This window comes from Talpa occidentalis, unplaced genomic scaffold (genome assembly GCF_014898055.3).
Source record: "Talpa occidentalis isolate TD23 unplaced genomic scaffold, MPIMG_talOcc4v2.1 talOcc4.8, whole genome shotgun sequence".
NCBI lineage: Eukaryota > Metazoa > Chordata > Mammalia > Eulipotyphla > Talpidae > Talpa > Talpa occidentalis.
The window spans coordinates 97,300,042-97,316,804 of record NW_023605194.1 but is presented as its reverse complement, the minus strand read 5'-3'; the positions used below and the strand labels follow the sequence as shown (position 1 = coordinate 97,316,804).

Here is a 16,763-nt window from a genome sequence, read left to right as displayed (position 1 = left end):
TAGGGGACTCATTAAATAAATAATGGAACATCCTGAAACTGAAACACTTTTAAGACTTTAAAAGTGATACAGCGGACATATATTTAGTCACAAATATCTGTGATACAGGGGTGTGTGTGTGTATATTCTCATATATATATACATGAATAGTTGTGTGAAAAAAACTCAAGTAAGGTATGAAGCCAGTGTACCCATGTATTACATAGTGGTTTCTGGGTGTTGATATAATTATCTTAATTCTCAAATTTTGCTTACAAATATTTTCTCATCTGCTATCTTCTAATATACAATATTTTGAATTTGTATGTTTTCTGTTATCATTTCCTAATGCATATTTTTAATTAAAAGTTAGAAGAAAATAAGATATACCCACAATAATATCATACATGTTTTAATACTGAAATAGCACACATTAGTAATCTAAACTCTTCAGGCACAGAGAAACGGCTTCTGGTTAGGAAAGCAGTGAAACTTCTAGAAAACTGCCTTTGAGAAGAAAGAGCCTTGGAGACCACAGCGGGTGAAAATGTGGTGATGGGGTAGCATATTCATTCACAATCAGGGCAGAAAACATTGTACCAGATGACTCAAGAGGCTGGTTACTATGAAAACCTCCCCCTTTAAGTTCCTGGACCACATGTGACTTAGGTTGTAGAGACAAGTAGCTGGCGTTACCAGTGGCGGGTTCCACACGCCACAGGAAATGGATTGGTGGTCTCTTGTCTTGCCCACTGAGCAAGCAGCCACAACATGAAAAGCTCATTTATAACCCACTGGAAATCTTACTCTTAACAATTGGAAAGGCTGTGGCTTCCCCAGGTGGCTGAGATGGAACTGCTCTACTTCAGAGCTGAGGACTGCCACCTGGGAGAGTGGAAGGTGTGGCTTTTCCCTGTGAGGAGACAGACCTGCAGAGCCCCAGTCAGCCTGGCAGCCTGAGCCACCCATACTGAGCCCCTTGAATCAGCTCCTCCAAGCCCACATATAAGGCTTAGCTGCAGGTCAGTGCCTCAGAGGCCAAGATAGCTCTGGACGAGAACCTCAGTTCCTGTGGTTAGGTAGAAAAAAACAATCCTGATTCCAGAGGAAAAGAAACACTTGAAACCTAGAGTGTTTTGGTGGGGACAGAGTGGACTTCAGGGTTTTCAGGGGACACCCACTGGACTCACTCAGAAGACCTGTTTCCAGGTGCCCACTGTGCCACCGATGACTTCTTTGTCCTTTTATCAAGTCACCTAACCTCTCTGAACCTCGTTTTCCTCCTCCGTAAACCTTTGGACCTAATTATACTATTACCCATAGGTGTTCTCCTAATTTGGCTAATCATGAGAATCATACTTGGCCCCATTCCAGGCATACTGAGTCACACATCTTCTGGGAGGGTCTGAAAATCTATATTTTAAACAACAAAAAAATGAGTTTGGGAAACCTGAGTCCTGTTCATGAGGCTATTGTGGAGACTTTCTGGCTTGCAACGTACTCCACACATAGGGTGGTTCTTATGAGACTGTCATTGCACCATGACACAATAGTATTTATTCTTAGATAGAACTTTCTAGAAGGAGACTCAAATAGTGGGGGTTGAAAGGGATTTTCTGGTGAACCTCCTGGCATTCAGCTCCTGGCCACCACACACATCTCTAGTCTATGGTCCAACCATTGATGATTCTTGTATCCAAGGATGCACCATCATAATAAACCCAAGCCTATTAGATGTAACTTACCTGATGTAATGAGCCAAAATTCAGTAATCAGTTCCCAATGGTTGTTGCTGCCAAGTACAGCATAAACAACATCAGGGCTCTGAAAAACAACACATTTTCTTCACACATGTGACTTTGCAGGTCTAATTTCCTCCAACCACGGGTTGCTAACGTGTAGCTTGCTTCTGCGGAATTTAGAGACCAACATGAGATATAGTGAGATTTGAGAGCTGGAAGCAGTGCACTAGCTGAGCCTCTGAGGGTGGGAGACCCTTCCTCTGCTCCCTCAGAGACGTTTCCACCCAGAATTGGCAATACAGAAAAATAGGCCAGGTCGGGGCAGCCAGTGGGATCATGGGTGTCAGTTGTGCTGATATTTCTCAACCATCTTGACTTTAAGCAGCAGCAAGAATGCAAGGGAGAGAATGTCTGGAGCTTAAATTTGGGGGTGGAATTGCCATTGTCTATAATTATAAAATCTGTACTGTCCACAGAAACCAGGAAAAGCTATGATGTTTGAGCTAATAGGGGTCATCGAGGACATGGGCTTTGTTGGGCCCAGTTTTTTATTATTGTTCCTATGGGTCTTTGTAGAATCTGGGCTAAACATTTGATTGCTGGTGAAGCAGTCTCCTATGACTTCTATCATCAGGTTGAACTGGTGGCTCAGTCATCACATCTCTCACCTAGGGAGCACATAGGACTGCCCGTATCTTAAAGCTGTTATACAATAACCACCTTTCCCCATGAGTGTGAGTCTCTGAGTATCTACACTTATTCGATGAGAATCCTATTGCCTGGATCACCATGCTAGGTCCAATCCAAGGTTTTACTCTTAACCACTTATCTGAGCTACTTCCTAGTACCTTGCAGCTTCTTAGAAGAAATTATGCCAAGGTCATCTCTTTGGCTTCACCCAGTAGTTTTACTCAGCAAATGCCATGGAGCACAGACAGGCCTGCAGGTCAGTGAGCATGGAGGTGGCTCGGAGTGGCCACACCTGTACTCTGGGGTCCCTATTGGGGTGAATGATAGATGGTGAATGACAACTTGTGAGGGGCTTTGCATTCCCTCAAGAGTTAGAAACCTGAATTTCAGCCTCAATTTTCTATTCTCTAATTTAAAAAATAGGAAGATATTTCTCTTCTTGAGAAGATGAGGTGACATACATAAGCAAATGTACTATGTATAGAAACTCAAAGAACGTAAAGAAAATCTACTGTTGTAAGCTTTTGACAGAATTTCTGGGGTGACTTCTATGTGGCCACCATCCTTGCTGCTGACAGATCGAGGGTGGGGTTCTTCGTATGTCTTCCCTTCTGTAAAGGTGAATTCTTCTGGAAAGACTTGCCACATTGTGCCCTTAATATCTGGGTCTAGGCTAGAAATGAGATTTTTGTAGGTGACAGAGGAGGCAGCCTGAGCATGTGGGCTCTGCAGGTGGAGGGCCAAGGCAGTGAGTATTCAGCGGACAGATTGAAGCAGGAGACAAAGTGTCCCAAGGTTGAATTTAGATGTAGGCAAATGGAGACACATTGAGAAACCAAAGAATTCGTGTCAGTCAACCTCTCCATGGATACTTTTTGTCTTTTATTTTAGCTCAAAAAAATGTACTTGGTAACATACCACTGTTCAGTATTTAGGAAGAATCTGTTAATCAACAGAAAATGGCCAAAACAGGCAGCAGTTGGGAGGAGAAAAGGAAAGTCTAGATTTTTCTACAGATCTCTAGCCTCCCAGAGTGTCCTCCTGGAAGATCCAGGCATGATGGCCCCTCAAGAGCCCGCACCGCACAGATGTGCCTGCAGAACTATGAATGTGAATAGCCTACCCCCTTTGCCTTTCTTTTTTTTTTCCTTATAGCATTATCATGAAAAAAAAATCCCATTTAAGAAATGAATCTGATTTTTACTTAAAAATACCCAATTCAAACATCAAAAACTGGCCCGAGTACAATTGTTCTCTGTTCACACTGGAAACAGGTTGAATCAATAGCCCTCCTGATAGCTAGTGGTTTTAAAAAGTTGCCTCCACCCCACCTCTTGTGAAATTTGGATCTGTCATTCAGCTGAGTCTCAGGAATGATGTGTCGGTTGGAAGCCCCAGAGTAGGGGCTGTTGTTTCACTAGATACATCCCAGCCCCTTAATGGCCTGGTGCTCTCAGCTATAATATTCTAAATACACATTACAGAGAGCATGAGCATATTCATAACTGCTCCATTGTGGCATTTAGATTTACCCTTGAAATTTATCTTTAATTTTTACAGTTGTCTCCTTAACCATGTATATTACTCCCTTCTTCAAACAATCTGTCTTGCTGCTGAAGTTTTTCTTGAAACCAAAGTGTAATTAAATATTAAATTAATATTTCATTTAAAATTAAATATCAAAGGCTTCCATCTAATCTTTCACTTGTGCACTGCTGGTTCTCACTTTGTGTTCTTCCTGTATCCACAAAGGCAGTCCCACCTCTTAATAATGTGTTCCTGTATTATCTTTCTTCTTCTCTTTTTTTTAATTGGTGACATGGTGCTTTTGCTACAATGAAACAAATGGATGAAGGGAGAGATTTCAGTGTAGTAAATGTTAAAGACAACTTAATTCAACAGCCTGTGGCTACGACCCCTCCCCTCTCCATTTCTCAAAGAAGAGTTTCAGTGCCCGAAATAAAATAATAGAATCATAAAATGCACGAGTTTGCAAGCGGACCTAGAGGCCATTTAACACACTGTTTGTCCTTGCAGAGAAATAAAGATCGCTTGGCTTTGAAAGTGACACAGTTGGTAGGGGTTGGGAACCAGGACAGTTCCCATGCCAGAGCTGGCTTTAGCTCCACCAAAGGCTCCACTAATTTTTAACTTGTAAGCATTAAAAAGCCAATGGAATGCACTCTTTGAATGTTGGGCAGTTGAGAACCAGGGCAGGAGGTAGATAATTGGTCGAGGACATTGGGAAAAAGAAGTAGGAGAAGGAACACCATCATAGCACAAGGCAGACTTTGTGGGAATTTAAAGGTAGAATCAAAGCATTTTGAAGACATTGATTCTGTGAGGGAAGAGAATGGGGGCGTCCGAAAGGTGAAGTGAGGAAAGGAGCTGGTCTGTGTGTATCTAAATTCCTCCTAAAACTAGCTGCTGTGCCTGCCTTCCTGTCCTGTGAACAGAGTAACTCATTGCCCAGAGCCACACGGGAAGGTGTTCCTTACACAAGCATACCCTCTGCTTACATGTCAAAGTCCATTTTCTCTTTGGTGTTTATCTGGCAATCACATGACATCAATTTAAGGTTTCTTATGCATGATTCTTTTTCAGTGCTTTATTTTGGGATAAGGTCTAGATTTAGAGTCAGGCTGGAGGGATCTTGCATTTCTGTGGGCTAGACCCCTTCCATGGACCACAGGCTCTGTGCTCATCTGATAAAAATAGAGATCCTTTGCTGCACTTAAGTGCACATATATGCAAATACAAGGCTAGGCTCTGATTTCTAGGCTTTTCTAGTCTCTTGATGGCACCCCCATAGACTCCATGGTCATTCAAGGCTTTAGCTGAAGATCTACTAATGAGTGATGCAGAAACCCAGGTCAGCAGTTTGATTCCTCAGCAACCCCACTGCAGGCTGATTAAGCACTGGTATCTTCCTTCATCCATCATCTTATTTGTCTCCCCTAATTTAGGCAAAGGAACTCTATCAGCCCTGATATCACCATCTCTGTGTTTATTATCTCTACTGGCAAGGGCAAAAATAACCTCCTGCTTGCGGTGTCTATTCTGTCTTTGTTGAAGGTTAACCAGAATTCTAACAAAGAGTCCTCTTTCACTGTTAGCTAGTGTAGCCTATATTTTTTGAAAACAAGTAGAAGCATAAGCTGGGGTAAGCATTATCTGGTCTCTGTGCCTCCTGTTAAGGAGAGAAAGTGATCATATAGAATTTATACTTCTCATCAACCCTTTGGGAAAATTAATATTGAACACCAGCCAGTTTTTCTTTTTTAATGAGTGCTTCCCAGTAGATATTTTTAGTTAAATACTATTTACTTATAAAAGAGACCTTTCACACAGTGCTTACTGTCTGTATCTATTTGTTGGGTCTAAGATAGGTAAGTAACCTCATATATTATCCCCACAATCAAAATGAGAAATGACACATAAGATCCAGGGTCTCAGGAGAAATATTATGAAATCTCAAGGTATTGATGAAAGTTTTTTCCAGGGCTGATCCAAATGGGATTTAGATTCTGTGGCAGTTGAAATGTGTATTATTAAACTCCTTAAGCAAACCCGAATGACTCCCAGTGGAGGATTAAGACATTCTATGTATAGCAAAGACGAAATTCTCATGTCTGAGTTTTCTCTATTGAATTCCCCCTTGATTAGCTTCTGTAATATTTAACTTTATGCCATGCCATAATTATTTAATAAAAGGTAAATATAAATTATATTTCAGTGGGGATATGACCTTTTACCTTAATGTTATGTTACTAAAGAAAGACATAGATAAATAGAGCCTATAGACTGAAGCATATTTTTAATTTACTCTGTTTTTGCCTCGCCAGCATTTCTTCATGTCCCTGTCAGCCTAGGGGTTGGCAGAACTTCGCAGCACCCTCACACTCCATGTGGTCGGAGAGGCTGTAAATCCACACCGATGATGGTGCTTAACGATCTGGTTGCCCTTAGAGACAGTCTTGGTGCTGGTATTGGGCACCTCATTAGCTAAATGAGGTTTACTTGGCTCATACCAGGTCTGAACAGTCAGAGCACACCCAGGGAGGTAAAGGGAGGCAGCTGGGATTCAAAATGAAGTTGAATCTCCAGGATGCACAACTACTGGTCAGTTGGGAAGTAAGCTTGGAACCAAAGTGAAGGCGATGCAATTCAACCTCGATGATCCAAAGACACTTGGGGAGCCACTGACTCTCCCTTATGTGGTTTAGTGGCAACTGAACAGTTTCCACTGAATGATTTTCACTCCAAAAGTACACTTAATTAAATGAAATTGTGTATATGTGATTACACCCTGTGCATATAAAAGACTGTGTGTTTCATTCAAGTCTTTCTCACATTGGATACACACATAACCCATACTAATTTTATGCCCATGAAGTCTGGCAGAGGCCTCCCCTCAAAACAGTCCAAGGAAAAAGGTGAGCATGCCTCACTTACTAAGTTTAAAACATGAATTGCTGACCCAGTGGGGTCAAGATAGCCTGCTAGGAGTGAGAACAGGCAGGAGAAACCAGCCATTACCCTGTGTTCTGCTGGTTTGCCATCTGCCATGCGGTAGAGGAGAACAACATGTACCAGTGTGTGACGGGTTCTGCTGGAGAGAAACCATCACCTGCACCTCACTTCTGAGCACTGAATAGAGCCCCACAGGGAAAATACCCTGCAAGCTACCAGGGACCATGGAAAAAGATGAATAGATCTCGAGAGCTAGAGGGAGTGGAGACTCACAAGGGGGAGTAACCAGGAAAATGGAAAGAAAGGCCCATGGTGGAGACTGTGGTGGGGCATCGATTTTCTACCGTGTGGGCTGTGCCCTGACTTTATCGCCAGCATACTGTGAGTGAGGATATCCATAACCGTATCTAGGACTTTTACTTTCTCCATGGAAGATCAGCCGCACCTTAGGTACTGAAACCCTGTGTTTAATAAGATATGATGTAGTGACTGATTTAGAGCATTTTGTCACCAAATCTGTTCGCCCTGCAGCACAAGGCAGCTGTATGTGTTTGCTGATGGGGCCTGCTCCCACGCTAGGAGACTGAGGAGTCAGGCAACCCAGGCTGGACTTCTCTCTGGAGCTGCAGCCCTTGGCTCGCAGCTTTGGAGGAAGCACAAGCAGGGGTGAAAGGACATCCAGAGAGTGGGTGAGAGGAAGCAGGAGGTGGCATGACTACTTTCAACACATTTTTTCTGCTTTCCAGTACAGTTTCTGGGCGCAGAAGGGTAGCCTGAGACTCAGGGTGGGCAGCTGGCATATCTTGCTGGAGTGTGGGACAGTATCTCTAGTTCTAAAGCTGAAAATGTTAAGAGCACAGGTTTTGGTGATTGAGAAGCCAGGGTATAGCTCCTGCCTTGACTGGCTGGAACTGCATTTAAAATGGGGATAAAATTCACACTGTGGGGTTATAATGAGGATGAAATAAGTGAAAGCATGTAAAAGGCTTAGCGTAGTGCCCGTAGCATAATAAACTTTAGCAAATACTAACCGTGGTAATAAAGGCTTTCATTATTGAATATTACAGTCACTAAACATCCTGTTATTAAAGAAAAAAACTTCAGAAATTTCTGACATTATAATGCTAAGGTGGTGGGAGGAGGAGTTAATAGAATAATTCCAGTTATACACACAGCTATTCTTACATGTGTTTCTGAGTAAGATGATAATGTAAATGCAAGTGTTTAATTTGTCCCCCACTCCAGAAGATATCAGAGTGTATTTAAAAAAAAATCATGAGGGCCTCCCCGGTGGCGCAGCGGTAAGAGCGCTGGGTTGCGAAGCTGCCCGCAGCCTCTGCGGCGCCGGTTCGATTCCCGGCTGCTCCCGGCCACCGGAGGAGGGTCCCACATGGTGCGCAGACCTCTCCTGCCACCCGCTGCTCCCCTCAGCAGTGTACTTCGGTCCTTCTGCCTGTTCTGCTCCCCGCTCTGGCTCTGGTGAATTCTCTCACCCTCCCGCGCTTCTGACTGTACCCAGTGCATGTATAAACAAAACAAATGAACAAACAAATAAATAAATAAATAAAACATGCCTCTATAAAAAAAAAAAAAAAAAAATCATGAAAATAAAGGAAATCTGACATTCATGCTTGCAGTTAAGCTTCATCAATATGCCAGAACTTTTATGCTGTTGTGCTGGTGTATAGACTGGGCTGTGTTAGAGGCTGGACCCTACTTCACTCCCCTCCTGGAAACAACAGCAGGACCAGGAAATAAAGGCAGAGAGTCTGGCAGCCCCCCACCCAGATGTCCTCTGTCCCCACCTTGAGAAGTGAGAACAAGTAGCACAGACAGAAGTTTGACCTTGAATAGAAAATGTTTACCAAAGAGTTGTGTGTCCAGAGAAGTCGTCATTCATGTGGGAGGAAGTCAGGGAAACAATCTCTTATTTCAAGAGCCCAGAAGAATTCAACCCTTATTTTTGCTGATGTAAAGTGACTGTGGGAGAACTGAGTCACTGATGAATGAACAAACTACAGTATTAAATAGACAGCATTTAAATATAAAGCAGCTAAAGTATTGTTAGTATGATGACACAGCTTAATAGAAAACATAAAAATGTTTAAAAGCTACAGATCACAGAAAATATAGTAATAGTAATATAGCTCAAGTTGATAAACTATCAATAAACATGGGAAGGTAAAGAGAATGGGTAGGGAAGTTAAAGGTGAACAAAATTCCTTATGTATGAGGGACTCAAAGGACTCAAGTAACTAGAAAAAAATAAAATATTTTTACATAAATATATATGTAAAGGTATATTGCTTTAAATTAAAATGGGATATATATCTTCCAAAAAACTAGAAATGAAGAGCAAAAATTGAATTTGTTAGGCCATAATTTCTTTAAACACATTTTGTTTTTTACTAGGAGAACATTAAAAAGACAGGGAAGGGATATTATAAAGCAAACAGTGTATCTCTGGTTAGGGGTTTAATGCAGCTAAATGTTTTTGAAATTTGGTGTGTTGTGGTGGCACACACCTGGAGGATGTGATCCTGTGCCTTTAAATCATATACTATGTTGTAAACCAATGTTATCTCAATTAAAAAAAAGACATCAGTGTGAAAAAATAATAACAATACCAAACACAACAAAACAAAAACAGACAATTATAAATCAGAGACATCCTGCAGGGGAGGAGGAGGGAGAGGGATCAGAGGGAGGGAGGGAGGAGCACAGGGGACTGTGATGATGGTGCACGGGTGCCTTGGGGAAGGAAACTCTGTGGGGACTATACCTGAGGGGTTGGGGGGAGGAAGCAACTATAGTTTAAAAATGAACAATGATGTAAAAAATAAAAATAAATAAAAAGTAAAAGGAATTTCCCTAAAGTTCATTTGGAAGAATAAATAGATTAAGTCTAGTTCAGAAAAATGTGGTTTTAAAAACTAATCTATTTGTGAAGGAGCAATTAAACTATCAAATATTAAATGTGTTATAATGACAAGAGTGTGATTCTCAGCCCAGAATAGAAACATAGACCAGTGAAACAAACAGAATGCCTAGATGCAATTCAATAAAAAGAAAATCCAGATAAGCTAAATAATTTAAGAGTTCATATATGCATGTCTGTGTGTATATAAGCACACACACATGTGTGTGCTGTGTGTGTTTCTGTGTGAATTTACTAGATCTTGCAGTTGGGTTACACATAATACCTAAGGACAAATTGGGATATGATAGCATAACATGATGATAGAGTAGTAAAAATGTAAATATAAAGTACTTTCATAAGTAAAAACAGAATAAGACTAACCCCTGATAGAAAAAAGTATAAAAAACATTAATATGCAGTTCATAACAGAAGAAATGAAAATAATCAGCAAGTATAAGGAAAAAATCTTCAACCTCATTGATAAACAGAGAAATATAAGTTAACATGACCAAGTGCATGCTAAAAGGAGTATAAATTTATATATTCTTCTGAGACTGATTTGATAGTATGTGTGAAAGACCTTATAAATATAAATCATAATTTTTTGGTCCAGTAATTCTAATTCTTGCAATTTTCCAATTGAAATAATTAAAGTTATGCGCAAAGGATAATTATGGCTCTGATTTTTATAATAGTGAGAAATTAAGATCATGTTAAATGCTCAACATTAGGAAGTCATTGAAATAAATTAGAGACCGTGTCATGGAAAAATATGGAGGGATTTTAAATAATGTTATAAAAGAATATTTAATAACCTGCGGAAAAGTTTGATAGATTGTGAAATGGATAAAAAGTAGCTTATGAAACAGTATAAATACTATGTCTGAATAATTTTAAGTATGTGTGTGTTTAAACCTGGAAAGGATATAAGCAAAAATGTCAACCCAGGCCATCTCTCAGATGATGAGATTACAGATGATTTCATTTTTACTGCTATATTTAAAATTTTTTATAGTTTCTTTAAACAAACGGTGAAGCTTTGATAGACCAATAGCACATGTAAAAAGGAGGATAAAAAAGAAAATAGACACCCATGTGCTTGCTGTTGCCTAACAGGAGTGCAGTTGCTGATTTATTCTTCGTATCTTTTTTTTTTAACTTTTTGCACTCATTTTAAAACCATAAGGTTTAAACCACAAACATTTTTATTTTTTTATTTTTTTTTTTTTTTTTTTTATAAATTTTATTGTTATATTCCCCATACAATTGCCGCCCCCCATTCTGACCCCAATCCCTCCCCTCCCGCCCCCGCCCCCCTAAAAGTGTCTCTGGTTCATAGTTTTTTGTTGATTTTGATTTTCACTTTCTTATAGTTTTTCATTTTCCTGGTCCATTATTTAAGTTTTCTAGATTCCTGCTATGAGTGAGACCATCCGGTATTTTTCTTTTTCTTTTTGGCTTATTTCGCTGAGCATGATCCCTTCCAGCGCCATCCATGTTGCAGCAAATTGCATGTGTTTATCTTTTTTGAATGCTGAGTAATATTCCATTGTATATATGTACCACATCTTCTTGATCCAGTCATCTATTTTTGGGCATTTGGGCTGTTTCCAAAGCTTAGCTATTGTAAACAGTGCTGCTATAAACATAGGGGTGCAGGTGTTCTTTGGAATTGATGTTTCTGTGTCCTTTGGGTAAATACCTAGGAGTGGAATTGCTGGGTCATATGGAAGCTCTATGTTTAGTAGGTCCAGAAATCTCCACACAGCTTTCCACAGTGGTTGGACCAGTTTGCACTCCCACCAACAGTGCAGAAGAGTTCCTTTTTCTCCACACCCTCGCCAACATTTGTTGTTGCTAGTTTTTTTAATATGTGCCATTCTCACTGGTGTAAGATGGTATCTCATGGTAGTTTTGATTTGCATTTCCCTGATGACAAGTGATGTTGAACATTTTTTCATATGCCTGTTGGCCATTTGCATTTCCTCTTCAGAGAAGTTTCTTTTAAGCTCTTCTGCCCATTTTTTGACTGGATTATTTTCTTTGTTGTTGTTGAGTCTCATCAGCTCTTTGCAGATTTTTGTGATCAGTCCTTTATCATTAGTGTTGGGTGCAAAAATGTTCTCCCAGTTGGTGGGGTTTCTCTCACAAACATTTTTAAAATGAAGGAAGAGAGAAAGGAAGAGAAAGAAATCAATTAAGAGTACACTTTAGCATGGTGGAAATGTTTAAATATGTCATCAATCCATTCACTCACTCTCTCATTTTACAATTGCTGATATTAAGTGCCTACTAAGTGCTAGGCACTGTCTTCAAAATGAGAACACAGTGGCAAAACAAAAGAAATATGAGTTCTGCTCCTGTGGAATTTGAGTTTATGGGGAGCCTGCCATTAAATCAATGTACATTAATGAAATAGAACTGGAAATTATGAAAGTCTATTATGCATAAGAATAGGGCTTATGAGAATAATTCATAGATGGCATATTTATATACACAAGTATTTAAGAAAATAATTAAGCAAAAGTGACTTTTAGGAGATGAATTAATAGGTAATAAAGGTATACTTGGAAAAGAAAAGAGGAAAAGAATGAAAAAGAGTATAAAGGAACTTTATTTTCTTCATAAGAATTTTGGATTTGGTGAGAGTACATTATTTCTGATTATATGAAAGTGAGCAGAGAATTATGTGTGTGTATTTAAGACAGAAATGATAAAATAATTGTACTAATCTTGACATTTTGAAATATTATTGTAATGGAAAGACATTAAATTACTGTAAATTTAAAGTTATCAGTGTGAATTAATGCATGTCAGTAACAAAAATTCTTAATTGATTGTATCTGTCATGTTCATAGATGGATAATATCAGAGCCTTTCTATTACCTATGGAAGACTTAATTAGAATCTTTGCCTTATGACCAGGATACATACTCAGAAAAGAATTTTGTTTTTCAGCATTAAATGAACCCACCATAGACTATGGCTTCCAGAGGCTCCAGAAAGTCATCCCACGGCATCCTGGGGATCCTGAGAGATTAGCTAAGGTAAAAATGCTTTGGAAATGCACATATCAAAGTCTTCTTGTAGGATTTCAGCAAGCTGAGAAAAATTCAACAATTTTAGTCCCCTTAAAATTACATGAAGCCTTAAAATTTGACTGAGCTTTGGATACATGATGCACAGAAATGTTATGATTAATCTATGAAAAATTGGCTTATAAAACATGCATATTACAAGAGAATTTAGTTTATAAAACATTACCAACTTTATGAAAAATAAATAATAGTATAATTGCTTAAAAGTGTAAGTTCTCACTCCTATGAATTTAAATGCAATTTTATTTACCCATGATTGCATGGATACATTAACCCATAATCACATATTCATTGAGGACTTGGTATGTACACAGGTATTTAATGAAGTGAAAAACACCTTCATATAAAATTGCTATGAAATATATCACTTTTAAATGTACTTGCTTATGACTGTTATATCATGAATCTAGCACATTATTTTAGCTTTTTAAATTTTAAAATGTGTCAATTTATTAGACATTCAATTAATGAGGAATTATTAAATTTGAACATTTATATTTTCACCTAAGCACATGAATTATAAAATACCATGTTCTTTTTTCTGTACGGTGAGTAAAATCCAAGTACTACAATTGCTTCTACATCATACCTTTATTTTCCTCTTGGAAAAATCCCCAGCCCCACCATTAAATTAGATGATATCTGGAAAGTAGGTTAATAGCAATTTAAAAGGCTGTAAAAAACAGGAGGTGGAAAAGACAAAATGAGAGGAAAGGGATTACTGATTACTAATTCTCCCTGGTTAAAGTGAACGGGGGGGAAATATTATTGAAAGAATTCATCTTTATTAGAGTAAAATTTTGCAGAAAGCATTGCCAAGATAATTTCAGTACTCTGGACAACTCCTTGGCAAGCAGCTAAACTCAGGTCAATCAATCATTTTAAGAATATTTGGTTAATTAGAGTACCAGATTTTTTAGTGGAATCATCTGAAAATAGTTTTTAATACAACTTGGATGACATTATTCATTTTAACCAACTCCAGCCTTACTTGGTGGTTGGTTGTTTTGGTAGCACGACCATTTATGCTGCCATTTTGTCCGGCTGGGATTTATAAATCCCATGTAGACACATATTTACAGGGGGATTTATATGTATGCTTATATTCTGCCTGTTCAACCAAAAACAGGACCTCTTAACTATTTACATTTTAGGGGAATGCCTGGACTCAGATACATATATTTTCTTAGTGTTTACCATTTTGGATTTTCCCTTTCTTTATCTTCCACTTTTTTTTTCTTTTTTCTAGGAAATGCTGTTGAAAAGAGCTGCAGATCTAGTGGAGGCCCTCTATGGCACACCACACAATAATCAGGTTAGATGGCCCCATCTTATTACCCTGTATTGTGTATTACATTGTGTTGTAATTTGACTCTTTGTGCTGGATAAAACGCTCACCTCAACTGTTTTTCAGGACATCATTTTGAAGCGAGCCGCAGACATTGCTGAAGCCCTCTACAGTGTCCCCAGGAATCCCAGCCAGATCCCAGCTCTCTCCAGCTCTCCAGCTCACAGTGGCATGATGGGAATCAATTCCTATGGCAGCCAGCTCGGGGTCAGCATCTCAGAGTCAACACAGGGAAATAATCAAGGTACAGCCTTTCTCAGAGTCAAAATACATTTAAAAGGTTGCTTCTGCCAGAATGGAAAAAAAATGACAGCTAGATTCATGTATGGCCAAGAACTGCAATACAATCCATGTTGAGTTATCTTAGCATTATAGGCAGTACATTGTTGCATATAATATACACATAGTAGTGTATTATACATTATAGCTAGAGCTTTTTACATCCCAGGTAGAATTCCATTCATTGGAAATATTTAAGGATAAGGTTGACTATTATGAGTTTAGACAGGTTTTGGCTTACTGAAACTAGACTGATTGGTATTATTTGAATAAAGTTTATACTTTTCTGCTGTGATACTCAGATTGAATAACGGCAAGAAGCTGAGTTATTGTCATTATCATTTATTATACCCAGTTTCTCTTCTTAGTAACTGAGTATGAATGGCATGGCTTTATTTGGTAACTTCTATTTGTGAATTATCTCACATATAAATATATAGCAACATATTTCCACTGTGAACTGTGCTTTTATACATAAAATGTATCTTCTAATGGTTTTTGTCACTGAGGTTAATTTTACTAAGATGCTAAATTGGTCATAACTCATTTTCTAAAAGGAGTGGTTGTTTCTAATGATATCCTTAATCTTGGGATAGTTTCATTTCTAATTTAATTCATCCAATAGAAGGGAATTCCTCATTCTCATGTCCAGGATGAATTCTTCTTGCAGCAGTGTGGATGGAACATATTATTACCTTTTTTTCCTCCAAATTTGGGTCATTTCTTAAATAGCTTTGGAGACAGTCATCCGAAGTGGGTTATTTCACAATAGATTAGGAGATGTCTCTGTGCTGGGGTTTCATCCTGCTCACAGACTCAATTACTGATGCTTCCAAGTCCTCCGTCAAAGAACAGCACATTTAGATGAGCTTCTCAACACTTTTTGAATGAAAATGTTCCCATCCTTACCCAGGGCATGGTAACAACATTGAACTAACCTCCCCAAAGCTCTGATCTGCAGAACGCTTGCAGCCCTTGAGATGTCATTAGGATACCTTTCCCCCTCCATTCCCAGAAAAGATGCTACAGTGGCTTAAATTTGGAAACAATAGGTTAGCAAAGTTAAACCAGCTTATTTATTCTCTAGATCAGAATGCAACATCTGCCAACCTTTATTTGATCACAGAATAACTTTTTTAGTGATACCCATTAGTATCTTGTAGGGCTGTAATATTGTGTGCAATGTGACTTGGAGATGTCACTACACTCTGCCATTAGTTATTCACTCTTTGATGTGAGTTAGAGATAGTGGCTACAAATTTGAAAGAGGAGGAAGGAGGACTTGTCAGGGATGTGGCCTTATGGAGGATGGGGAAGAAAGAGGAAGATATCAAAAGGCTACATGAACAGTGGGCATTCCACCCCTGCCCCAGGTCAGCTGCCCTGGCTCAGGTGGGTGGTATGGTAGAGTGTGGGCACCACGCTGCCCATGCAGTTGTACCTGTGGGGCACTGTGTGTGCACTGGCTGATTGATCTGGGCTTTTTCTCTGATGTCCAGGATACATCCGCAACACGAGCAGCATCTCTCCACGTGGCTACTCTTCCAGCTCCACCCCCAGCAGTCCAACTACAGCACCTCCAGTAACAGTATGAACGGCTACAGCAATGTCCCCATGGCCAACCTGGGCGTTCCAGGGTCACCGGGATTTCTCAATGGCTCCCCCACTGGCTCCCCTTATGGAAGTAAGTACTCCCTCAATCTGTCCGACTTTCCCTGCTTCTCTGTCTCTGCATTTTACTACTCAGCCTTTTGAGGGTGAGTTGCATCCTACATTTGACTCACTTATGGAAGAGCAACCCAATGTCCTGGCAGCTATGCTGCCTTTCATTCTTTCCCCTTAGCTAGACTTGGACTCTTTTGGTTATTCAAGGCCTCTGGGAGAAAGAAAAGGAGTGAAACGTTCCCTTTTAACAGAGAAAGAGTATATGTGGGTTGCATAGGTGGCGGCAAAGAATTAAGATTCCATTTCAGATAGCATTGTATATACTCTTCCTTAGGTGCTTTCAGATGTAGTGTTTTATTTCATCTTCATAGACCTTCAGAGGTCAGTGTTATTATCTCCAAGTCAGCAATTAACTCACTTCTCCAAGATCACACAGCTAGAGTAGAGCAGAGCAAGAGTTGAGACACAGAATTTATGACTTCAAGTTATTTTGTATATGACCCCATACTCCCTTCTTACTTTGTTACATGACTCTCCCCTCCCTTCTATACCTCTAGAGAGATGAAAAT

At 39.4% G+C, this 16,763-nt stretch overlaps 1 protein-coding gene across 1 annotated transcript in view; it reads left to right on the top strand.

Annotated features, from left to right (window-relative positions):
- EBF2 (EBF transcription factor 2) overlaps positions 1-16,763 on the top strand; it is a 183,604-nt gene that overhangs the window by 151,379 nt on the left and 15,462 nt on the right. The window contains 5 exon segments of the mRNA XM_054690285.1: positions 12,763-12,851; positions 14,152-14,217; positions 14,317-14,494; positions 16,029-16,079; positions 16,082-16,213. Of these exon segments, the coding sequence (XP_054546260.1) occupies positions 12,763-12,851; positions 14,152-14,217; positions 14,317-14,494; positions 16,029-16,079; positions 16,082-16,213 (516 nt within the window).